The following is a 12,054-nucleotide window of genomic DNA, read 5'->3' as shown; positions in this document are numbered from 1 at the left end:
AAGCGTCAGTAATATTCAAAATGATTAAAAAAGGAGCCATAACTGACAGTTCCATAAGGACGTTTTATTCAGCCAATTAAACCCAGTGCCACAGGTCATACACTAGCCAATATTTTAATTTCCACAGTATTACTTATTGTGTACACAATACATTTCTTTTATATTAAAATACAATATAATTGATTATTTATTACATTCATTGCATCACTAGCACATATCCTGGGCCCACAACAATGAACCAAAGGCAATGCCTAATTGCAGCAGTGGTTATACACCAAATGGCTGAGTTGATACCAATCAGTCTGAAGTTCTAGTCGTCACACACTGCCATAATGACTGATAAAAGTGCTATAACACATGGTCAGTACTACAAAGTCCCCCGTTCTACACTGAGGTTATTACAGTTTTACAAGAGATTATCCTGCATTTAGACCAGAGGGTTTCTGAAGTTTTTTCCAGCAAAGCGGGCCTTGTCCCCCAGTTCTTCCTCAATTCTGTTTAATGGGAATAAGAAAAAAATAATATTAACACAAATAATTAAAAATGCCATGTACATAATGTGTGCATGTAATATGAATGATTGGAATTTAATGTGTATACTGGCTTCAAATACTGGCTCTTATTTTGAAACTGCTATGCTGTACAGTAATTCAGTGTAATCAGGAAATATACCAGAACAAACCTGAGAATCTGGTTGTATTTGGCCAGACGCTCTGAACGGCAAGGAGCACCGGTCTTAATCTGGAAAAGAGGCAAAAAGCTTAGCGTAGGGTTCCTTAACCACTGGATTAAATAATGGATAAAAATTGTACGATACAGTACATTTGTATAATGACAGAAAACGCTGATACATGCATGACGTATTATTTTTAATGAAACACATCAACTTTATGGGAAGTGGATTAGACCTACCAGTTAGCCTATAGCTCAGTTTTAGCTACAGGCCAGCTATAGGCTAATTGGTCCAACCCACTTCCAGTGAATTATGCGAAGATAGGCTGGCGGTGTCAGACTAGGTTATTACACACAGAGAGAAGAGAAGACTGTGCATCCTCTTATCCAACTCTGGGGTTGTCTGCAAATTCCAAAAAAGTTGGCATGTTCTTTTAATGATGAACACTGCTACATGGACATGTAAACTCACCTGGCCCGTGCAGAGGCCAACCACCAAGTCAGCAATAAAGGTGTCCTCGGTCTCTCCAGAACGATGGCTGACCATCACCCCCCAGCCACTGGACTGTGCCATCTTACAACTGTCGGGGGGGAAAGGGCAGATTCACTCACTCATTCTAATGTCAAATAACTTTCAATATGACCAGAAACGGTGGGTTTGTTGTCAATTTTGAGGCAGAAAATCATTTTTGAAGGATGAGTTTAGCACACAGAGGCTTGCGAAGAAGTACAAAGATGATATTAGTAGAGGTACAGTATGTCACTCAAACTGAAGCTTCACGAGTCAATTGTGATTGGTTACAACCAGATAGATGTCACTTTAAACATTAAAAATAAATATACCATACTGTACATTAAAAAATATATTAAACATTACAGTGTAATAAATGTGCCTATTAAATTCATTAATGTGCATAAAAGACCAAATACATACGCCTGCATGGACTCGGTGACTGTGCCGATCTGGTTGACTTTAAGCAAAAGGCAGTTACAGGCCTTCTCCTCTACAGCCTTGGCAATGCGCTTTGGGTTGGTGACCGTCAGGTCGTCTCCCACTATCTGAATGTCGGTGGTGCCCGTCAAGTTGGACCAGGCAGCCCAATCATCCTGGTCAAATGGGTCTTCAATGGACATCACTGAGGACCAAGACAAATGTAGTTATTCTCTTGACTTGTATTAATTACTTCAATGGACCGTAGGGCACATAAGTTACTCTTTTTTTATTTTTTATTTTTTACACAGAAACAATAATCAGCCTAGAATAATTTAATGGCAGTCACGGCAAACAGGAATTTTGCTCAATTTCCCCCTTGGTAAGGTCAGGACACTCTTGTAAAACCATTAATCATGTCAATCAATACATCAAAACAACTCAGTTTATGAAAACTTCACAAAACTTGTATGTATAGGATGTATATCTGACAGCAAAATTATTCATCCTCAAGCAGTGTTCTGGGGGTATTCCAGAAAGCAGGTTTACTGGCTTAACTGGGTATGTTAACAAAATGATCAGGCTCTGTAAGTCACTCTGGTAACATAGGCTCTGAACTTAACCTACAGGGGGTAGGTTTTGTTCAGGTTATGTTCGGGTATTTAAGTACATGTTCAGCCAGGCCGCTGTTTTGACACTTGTCACACAATGGCATTTCCTTCTGAGGAAGGTCCGACTGACAAAGCAGCACAAATCATCCGTGCTATTCACCGTGAAAGGGTGATAAGACCACGACATATCCTTTCTTTTCCAAACAAGTTTTTGTGAGAGCACTACTTGAAAAATATTCTCCATCCCTACATTTCTAACGTTACACATTGCGGACAATTAGAATAGAATAGAATAGAATAAAATAAAAAAATACATCTTTAATGTAGCCCACACCATGGTGGGCATTTGTCTTTGGCTCACCAGACATAGCCTAAGACAGATGGACATACAGACAACATATCAGACACATTGAAGATATCATTAAAACAGTAAAAAAGGGAAAAATCCCTCTCTGACTGGGAGTTTTTGTACAGTGTAGACGCAGAGCATATCAGCAAAGCAACTGTTTGTCGGTGGGTAAATTTTTGCCTTGCACTGTGGTTCCTGCGCAACTTAATTTGTTTTCCTGTCCACAAACCCGCGAGGATAATTAAAGTGTAGTTTCACCAACTGGCAGGTCATCATCACTTACTTGAAGTTTTCCAAATTTGCACTGAAAATATATTTGCTGGTGAGCTTTCAATTAATGGGCTTTGCGTATTTCAGGCTTTCCTAACATCATCGGCTCCATGGATGGGATGCAAGTGCCCATTAAAGAGTCATCCATAAACGAGGCAGATTATGTCAATAGGTTTCCACAGCATACATGTCCAAGCAGGCCAGATGGATAGGCCATAGGCCACTTCTATTTTTGGATGCTCTCTTAATGGTGTTGGTGTTTAAAACACATTTTTATTTTAATAATTGCCAGATGATATGTGACGCGTCAAATCTTATCATAAATGGGCTGAGTCAATACATGATGCCAGGATGTACCGGGAATCTAATTTGAGCAACACATTTCAACAGGGTGTGTTAGGCCTATACCTTATTGGAATATTATCAGATCCACTACAGGCTAATTAATGCATAGGCTCTAACTTGTGCAATATGTGCAATTACTACTGGGGGATAGAGGATACCTATGCCTTCCGACACTCATCAACCCGTAACCCTGATTCTGATGCTGGCCCACAGCACAACTGCAAAATAGAAATGACATTGGGGATTCTCAAGGAGTCTATGACCCAGTCAATCTGTGACAAGGTAGGCTAGTTTAACAAAGCACCATTCAAAGCAGTCAATACGTAATGTCCACTGAATTATTTAATATATTGTGCTTTTGACATTAATTGGCCATCCTAAACTTACGCATTTACACGGTCAGTTAGGCTATTCTCTGCAAAGCAAGGTCTTGTTCCTTGGCAGACGCTCAAGTATTGCTCTTTTTTGTTATTACAGTTCTCCCATCCTCGTAAGCCTAGAGGAGAACTACTCCGTCTCTGGAAAATACGGTGCTCTTCATTCCGCTGGTTTCACTCATGGTTTTGACTCTCAATAGATGATGTCTTTATACATTCGCCGCGAACCCGCACAACTCTAGGTCAACACGGGGTTGATTGAACTTATTGGTAACAAGTGTTTTGGAATCGACAGCTTGGGTTTAGTCGCTACAGGTTCAGACAACCCAGAGGTTTATCTCAGTGTTTGTTAAACCCGCGACAACCCTTCAGAGCGTTACACAACACAACAACAATCCTTTTTGACAACAACATTGCTGAAATGTGCCATTTAGTTTTTTAGCAGACTTAATCAGTTCCAAATCAGCAAATTAGGCTGTTGATGATGGTTGTAAAGTGTATGCCGTAAAATTGTAAAGTTTAGTTAGTTAGCTTGGCAGTTTTAGATCAAAACTCCATAAAGCTGCTATAACATTCACTTTATAGTTCAAACAGCTATGTTAATCATGCTAACAATTAAAAGTGGCTGGGCAGCATATGCCACTGGCCTATGAGGAGAGCCATCTGGAGATTTTGGGAGAGAGGGAGGTAGGCACCTGGGTAATCCTGCACAAAGCTTTTGTAGAGGTCAGCCAGCTCATCAGGGGTGATGTAACGGCTAGGGTCATCGGGAGACTTGAAGTCCAGATCATACTTCCCATCCCTGTAGAACTCAGACGCAGCCACGTCCATTCCGATGACAATCTCGTCAGTGTAGCCAGCCTTGCTGATGGCGTTCCTCAGGAGCTCAAGTGCTGATGGACACAGAAACGATAAGTGACCCCAAACAATTAAAGATCATATGTACAGTATTTTCAGGTTCATAGTTTGGCTTATCATATGTGCTTTTCGAGTCCTAAACCAGTACTTCTGGTGTGCTAATTGATTCTACAAATTTGAATGGACAACAATTTAATCATGACATGCCATGTAACAAATCCAACTGCGCTGCAATAACCCTGTGGTTTAAATAATACTAAACTAAAGAGACACTCCTCTGTCTCTACCTTCTTTGTTCTCCAGGATGTTTGGGGCAAATCCTCCCTCATCCCCCACATTGGTAGCATCCTGGCCATACTTGGACTTGATCACGCTCCTCAGGTTGTGGTAGACCTCAGCACCGATGCGCATAGCTTCTTTGAAGCTGCTGGCCCCTACAGGCAAGATCATGAACTCTTGCATGGCCAGCTTGTTGCCAGCATGGGATCCTCCATTGATTACATTGAAGGCCTGAAGAGAAGACAATCCTTTACCATCATTTACTTTTGGACCATTTTATTTAAAATCAGACAATTAACAGTGACCTTAGAGTTGCTGAAACAGTTAGCATAGTAGGTTAGGGTGACCAATTTTAATGACTGCATACAATAATAAGTAAGTACAGTAAGTAAATAAATAAGTAAATAAAATCCCTGCACTGGCCTCGGTCCTATAGTCTATTCTCAGAGGCATTAAGAATTACAGCTTATCACATTTGAAAATGTATAAAAATAAGCACAAGTTTTAAAACGGACTTTAGCCTTTTGATCCTTGTGGCGTTAGGAGAATAAAACAGTTCAGTTAGGCAAGCTGTATTCATCACTTCTCTGCCCCCTTCTTTGCCCTCTCTAATGAGGCTAAACACAGGCTTGTTGTGCCTGACCTGGGCCTGACTTGGGCCAGTCTTGCTGCCAAAGTTTCAACAAACCACAATACTGCCATACCAAGGTCAGGAGTGGCACTAGGGCTGAAACGCTTCATCAAGTTACTCGAATAACTCGATTACAAAAATTACTCGAGGCAAAAACCCTGCCTCGAAGCCTCGTTAAATTCCTATGACGCGCATAGGACGCGCACCGTTTTGGGATCATTACATACTCAAAAAGGAAAAGAACAAGCATCCGAACCTAAATATCCACTCCATGCTGTTTCACCAAGCGTCAATAAAGTAGGCTAGGCTATTTATCAATCTATTTAGCCTATCATCTATCTACGTAGCCTATAGCCTACATTGATGTTAATCACATACTGTATTTGTAGCGATGTCATGATAGCTTGTTTAGCTTTGATGTTTTTAAGTAAGTAAACGTATTCACGTTCAATTGCAAGACAGCATGCCTAAAAAAGAACCCCTCACACACATGCATGCACCCTCATCTTTCCTCAAGCACCGCACGCGTGCACACACACACACACACACACACACACAGGTTGCTAGGTTACCATAGCAAATAGGCTCACCCCAGAAATGATTTTTTAGTAGCCTAATGGTAAAATTATTTGTTAGTAGCCTAATGGTAGGCTATTTTTTAGTAGCCTAATGGTAAAATTATTTGTTAGTAGCCTAATGGTAAATGCTGCAGGTGTATAAATCTACATAAAACAGATATTTATGTTGATGTCAGGTCTAGATTACAGCATGAAACTTGTTGTAGGCTACATATTAATACATTAAATTGCTTTCCCTCTTCTCCCTCCCAGCACTTCACAACATAGTATAGGCAGCTTTGTTCGCCCAGCTAAGTCATGCACATTTTACAGAGAGCATTTTGAACATTATTTAATTGATGGCACTGACACTTAAAAACACTAAATGGGTAAATTGCAATAAATGGGCTTAGTTTTGTAGCCTAATGTTGGAGTTAGAATAAATACCTCTGTGCCAATTGCGTGATCATTTTACAGCCATGTCATTTTCGTTATGGATTATGTGTTTTGGTTGTTTAAAAATGCAAAAAAAAAATTATCCGATTAATCGATCGATAAAGTGCTAGATTAATCGATTACAAAAAGAATCGATAGCTGCAGCCCTAAGTGGCACCAGATTATTCTTCAGCCAATAGATATATATATATATATATATACACAATTGTATTTATGCTTGTATGTATATGTGTGATATATGTTTATATTATTAATTGCTGCTGTAACACCATGATTTCCCTTTGGGGATTTATAAAGTAATTTGTCTATCTAGGACACTAATCATCATTGTCTACTTTTAAGCCCCTCTCCCCACAAGAGACAAAAGCCATTTCTGAAATGTTGTATGTTGAACTTACCGGCACAGGCAAAATGACCTCTGGGTTTCCAGCAAGGTCAGCGATGTGTCTGTACAAGGGGACACCCTTCTCTGCAGCACCAGCCTTACACACAGCCAGGGAGACCCCAAGGATGGCATTTGCCCCAAACTTGGCTAGATATTAAAAAAGGGTAAAAGCACACCAAACACATCAAAAGAGCTTCAACAACATATGTACAAATTATAATTAAGATATACCCAAAGACAATAAAAACAAATCACATTCTTCTTCCCCATTTCAACAAAACGTACACTTATTTTCGGTTCCATCCAAGTCCAGCATCATCTGGTCGATCTTCTCCTGCTCCACCACAGACACTCCCTGAGTGGGAAGAAAACGTTTGCTTCATTTCAGTGGGTACAGAATTCTTGCTCAAAATCCAAGACTATCCCCTGATCTATCAATTGATCTATCCTCCGATTAGTCTGACCCAAGTTCAAGCCGATGGGAATAGCTGAGAAAGGAGGACTGAGAAAGCACAAAGAGCATGAAAACCAATTAGTTTATTATGCATGTTGACGTTCCTACCTGCTCGACAAGATAAGGCCCAATAGACTGATTGACATGCTCAACTGCCTGTGAAACACCTGCAAGATGAAAAAAAGAAAAATCAGTGCTGTTATTTATTTAAACACAGGAGAACAAACACAGAGTGCCTCAGGATCCATCAACAAAACAATGCAAGGTGAAGAAGACACAACTGTGATGAGCTCGGTCATACACTCAATGATATTGTCTGGAACATCTGAATTTAGGTTTTGGATTTATTTGAGGACTGTAGCACAACATAATACAGATGTATGTTTTGCCTTGGAAAAATTCTTACAATTTAAGCATTAAAGAATCCTGTTATGAAAATGATTTAGCATAAGTACCATCATCGGAGGTGTTTTAGATGTCACATTCAGACAAGCACTTTTCTAGTGACAATTGTGCCATTACATAAAACAATAAAACTCTATCATAGAAATAGAGTATTTGAATGCAAAAACCATGCTTACTTGTAGAAGTATATGAAGTTAATCACTACCTATTATTTAATGGCTCATTTCTGAACTTTTCATGCAAAACACTGTTTGCAACTTTCCACTGGTGCATAGTAAGTTCTGATGCATACATGTTATGAAATCATAGTAGAACAGCTAAAAAAACAAACATACATTTTTAATGTTAGTGATACCCACTTTTTCAACCATTGCATACAATGCGTACAACAGTGTAGTCTACATGACAGCATGCTACAAGCCACGAATCATAATGGGCTATTTGACCAAACCACACGCAACACATCAGTATGTGTATGAGTATGAAAAAAATAAAAATAAATACAAAATCATGCTCAGTGACTTGCAAATGAACATGCGTCAAATCCTCATTTTGTTCATCGCCACCATCTCAACATCTTCTCTAAAAGATTTCAATGACCAGAGGGTAAAATGATTAGGTTTGTTAGTCTGAACCCAACATGCTGAAATTCTATTCCATTCTCTTCTGAATAGTATTACCTGATATAATGCTGGGACAAAATCGCATTAGCTAATTACAGTTCACTCCTGATGGGTAGAAGGAAATAACAGAACAAAAGTAGTGTGGAGAAATTAATTGGTCATCCAGGACTTCAGGTTTAACTGAAGCAGTCTACTGTAACACACCCAAAACAACCTTATAAATGAAGACTGTGTGTAACCTCAATACCCCTGGGTAGTTAGTGTGGAACCTCAAATGTTTTTGTATGTGAGAACATATTTCCCCCTACAAACTAGGGATGTAAAGCATGCAGTGGCCTGAAAAGTTGTGGGTTCAATACTCTGCATCTACCATTGTGCCCTTGAGCAAGGCACTTGATACCAAGTTGCTCCAGGGACAATGTAATCCCATGAAGTGTAACTCACATTATAAATCACTTTGGATTCAAAGTGTCTGCTAAATGAATCAATGTAAATGTACTTAAACGGTTTAGTGTAATTACATGTACCTTTACACCCCTACTACACACACAAAAACACAAGGCTTTGCAGTGGACAGATGATAACACATACCCTTGCCCAAGTAGCGGCTCTTGTCATTGTCACGAAGCTCCAGAGCTTCATAGATGCCAGTTGATGCTCCGCTAGGGACAGCAGCTCGGAACAGACCTGTTGTGAAAACAAAAATGAAAGGATTAGAAAATTTGCTTTTTACTACAATTATACTTTTCATGAAAATGTTTTAACCAGATATCACTTTTCAAGCATTATTAGGTTGTAAAGAAATTCTCAATAAATTCTAAATTAGAGTACGGATGAAGAGTTATGAATCAAAAGGATCACTAAGCTGTAAAAACCACTGTGATATGCAACACTAAGTTAATCCAAAATTTGCTCAGGATCTGTAAAGGACTAAACAGCCATTTCAGATATACACGGCAGAGATGTTAAACCCCTAGTGCTATATGAACACTAGAAGTCGTTGAACTTGATAAGAGATAACGGTCACCTCGGTCAGTGAAGAGGTCAACTTCCACAGTAGGATTCCCTCTGGAGTCAAAGATCTCCCGGGCATGAATCTTCAGGATAGACATGATTCTGAAATTGCACAAAAAGGAATTGTTTTATCATTAATTTACATCACTTTTACACTAGATTGATTTAACAACACCTTTTTTAAATTTAATGTGTGATCTTAAATGCTTCCACCAAAATTCTATACTATACTATATTATACTATACTACACTACACTATACTATCTCTACTACTAGACTAGGCATAAATATTCTCATTCTTTTTAAGTCTGACATTCTCATGCAAGTCTGGGTCTGGTGAGGTCTACTTTAATAAAGCATTTCTGTCAAGTCCTCTGCCTGAACAGCATTAGCAGAGGACACGCTGTGGGAATCCGTTCGCCTCAAATACCTGGGGCACACTGATCCTTGACATTTAAGTCACAAAAACGTCTCCATAAACCACACAGCTCATAATGTGCAGTTGTTTGTTATGAATGCATTGCATACATCCCTCATTTATGATAAAATACATCCTCAGTGTTCAGCTATTAAAGATTTCACTCTCAGGCTATCTGAGAGGACTAACAAGATAACTGGATTATGATCTGTCAATCTTTATCAGCTGACAAGCTGGGTAGTTACACCACTGGCTTCACGTAGGCTTCCTCCACGAATAACCAGGCCAAGCCATTACTTCAGTTGTCTGATTTTGTATCCCAGGCCTAGAGATGAATACTGGTGAATATAAACCACTGCATTTGTTAATTCAAACAATCCCTTTACTGAGAATGTACTTTGTACTTTGCATGATCTGAGGGGGAAACAACATGTAAATCCATGTAGGGTCTTCACTGCTGTCATTTCGAGTTAACGTTAAAATATCCAGGGGATTCTAGACCGTCAATGATAATCAGTCAAAATGACTATTCGCTTTACATTCTGCACGTCTTGATTCTTTGTTTCGGCTGTGTCGAAACAAGCTGGTTACATTTTAACATCCAGATTACTATTTCATAGCGCGTTTGTCAACTTTGATTGTGAAATTCTAGACTCCCATCCCTCACTGCAAACTAGCACGTGTTCCAACGCTGTGTGACTTCCCCTGTCACAAAGTCTGAGCTGACATGTTACATTATATCATTAGTAGGTCTAAACTCACATCTACTGTAGCAGCTAGTTGTCGTTTTCCCTTTCATGATCAAACCGGTATCTTAAATACGGTTCCTTCCAACCAATTTGGTTTGAAAGAATATTAATGGTTAGGATTTTCTTCAAATCCCAGCATCACTTCATTACTGAACGTAATTAAAACCAAGGTAGTTGATGGTCCAGAGTAGAAATACCAGGCATTCATAATATAAACCTAACGTAACGTTAATATTAAATCTCCATCTCACCAATTTGCAGAGGTAACGTTTGCCAACATAGGCTAACGTTACCGCGACTTTAATAACGTTGGATTAACCGACCCATACTTCTACAAGTGGCAATGTGACTTTGTTAAAACAATATTACAATTAGCATTAATTTCACAAATAGTTTAAAAGACATAATAAGTAAAGAAGTAATGTATTACCGTTTAAGACGAGAGACGACCGTCAAGGTGAGCAGAGAAGCGGTGTACGTGCCAGACTACTTGTGAGCAGGACTGTAAGTAGCTACCTAAGTAGTATTAGCAGCTAGTTAGCAGACCCCAGCTAAGACACGGAAGAGGCCTAACCTCCCCTTCACTGCCACCTAGCCTGATGGTCCAGTTATGCCATATTTTAGGTAAACCTGATTTTGTGGGTTATTTTTTTATTTTTTTGCTGTTTCTTGTTGCCAAGAGGTTAGGTAACTCAATAAGATTAGAGAGGATGCCCGGTGATATTCCTTCCCTCGATAAGCCTTTCTTTTTCAATGTGTTGAATATAAGGCGAGGCACTACAGGTGGGTAAAACAATTAACTAACTTAGCTGATATCTCTGAAACTTCCCCAGTTGATTAACATTAAATATGAAAATGTAGGCCTATTAATTAGGCATGATCTAATTAAATATGTGCTGATTTGCATAAACTTTTTTTAAAAAGCTTAAATCTGAACATTAGATAAACCCAGGTTCAAAATTACTTTTTCATTGTGTTGATAGGAGTCTTTGACACAGGTATTATGTCGGGAATGGCGAGTATGTAAAAGTTAATTAATGATCACAAACGTTTAAATGATGATAGTGGGTTTAGGCATGTGATAATGTGTAGTGGGCATAGTCTGAGCGAATTATCCTAGAAAAGGGTCAAAGGTGGAAGTAAATACAGCAAAAGCATATTTGGTATCATTTGAATCGTAATTTTCTGTAGATTAAGCATTTTTGGTGCCTACAGCGCAGATTTGTAGGCTACCGAAAAAAATATATAGGGCTTTGAATGGAGCATGGCACAATGAATTTTTTTTGGGTATGTTAGTACATCTTGATATTAGCTGATATCTCTTAAGCCAATTAAAAGATATTCATCAAACTTGGTCTACTTACCCACTATAAGTTGTCAAAGAGCTGGCAAGACAATTTAGTTCTTGAGGTCAAAGGTCAAGCTTACAAGGAGTCACACAAATAACTCACATGCAGTATTTGGTTCATATCTCCAAAAGCAGACTGATGGATCTTCATTAACTCTAGTACATTTATTGTCTATACAAGTTAGATGAACTTAGGGACTCAGGGCCATGGGGTCAAAGGCTAAGGTCAGTTTCATCCCCTGACATACAAGGTTATAGATGGTGGAGACATGCTAATCAACATGCCATGTTCAATTCAATTACTGTAAATATAGCCATTTTT

At 39.0% G+C, this 12,054-nt stretch overlaps 1 protein-coding gene across 1 annotated transcript; it reads right to left on the bottom strand.

The window, feature by feature from the left end:
* Positions 1–43: 43 nt before the first annotated feature.
* Positions 44–10,924, bottom strand: eno1b (enolase 1b, (alpha)). The gene is made up of 12 exons (XM_076267605.1): positions 10,815–10,924; positions 9,231–9,319; positions 8,795–8,890; positions 7,284–7,342; positions 7,007–7,076; positions 6,735–6,868; positions 4,701–4,923; positions 4,251–4,448; positions 1,607–1,808; positions 1,145–1,253; positions 683–741; positions 44–494 (listed from the first exon to the last, which is right to left on the bottom strand). Exons 2-12 carry the CDS (start codon positions 9,313–9,315, stop codon positions 428–430), a joined length of 1,302 nt encoding a protein of 433 aa, XP_076123720.1. The 5' UTR covers positions 9,316–9,319; positions 10,815–10,924; the 3' UTR covers positions 44–427.
* Between the last annotated feature and the right edge of the window lie 1,130 nt (positions 10,925–12,054).

Source organism: Alosa pseudoharengus, unplaced genomic scaffold, assembly GCF_046254945.1.
Source record: "Alosa pseudoharengus isolate Yale_2024_CS ecotype anadromous, Long Island Sound unplaced genomic scaffold, YU_APseudo_1.1 YU_APseudo_1.1_scf_5, whole genome shotgun sequence".
NCBI classification, from domain to species: domain Eukaryota; kingdom Metazoa; phylum Chordata; class Actinopteri; order Clupeiformes; family Clupeidae; genus Alosa; species Alosa pseudoharengus.
This window is presented reverse-complemented; position numbering and strand designations above follow the sequence as displayed.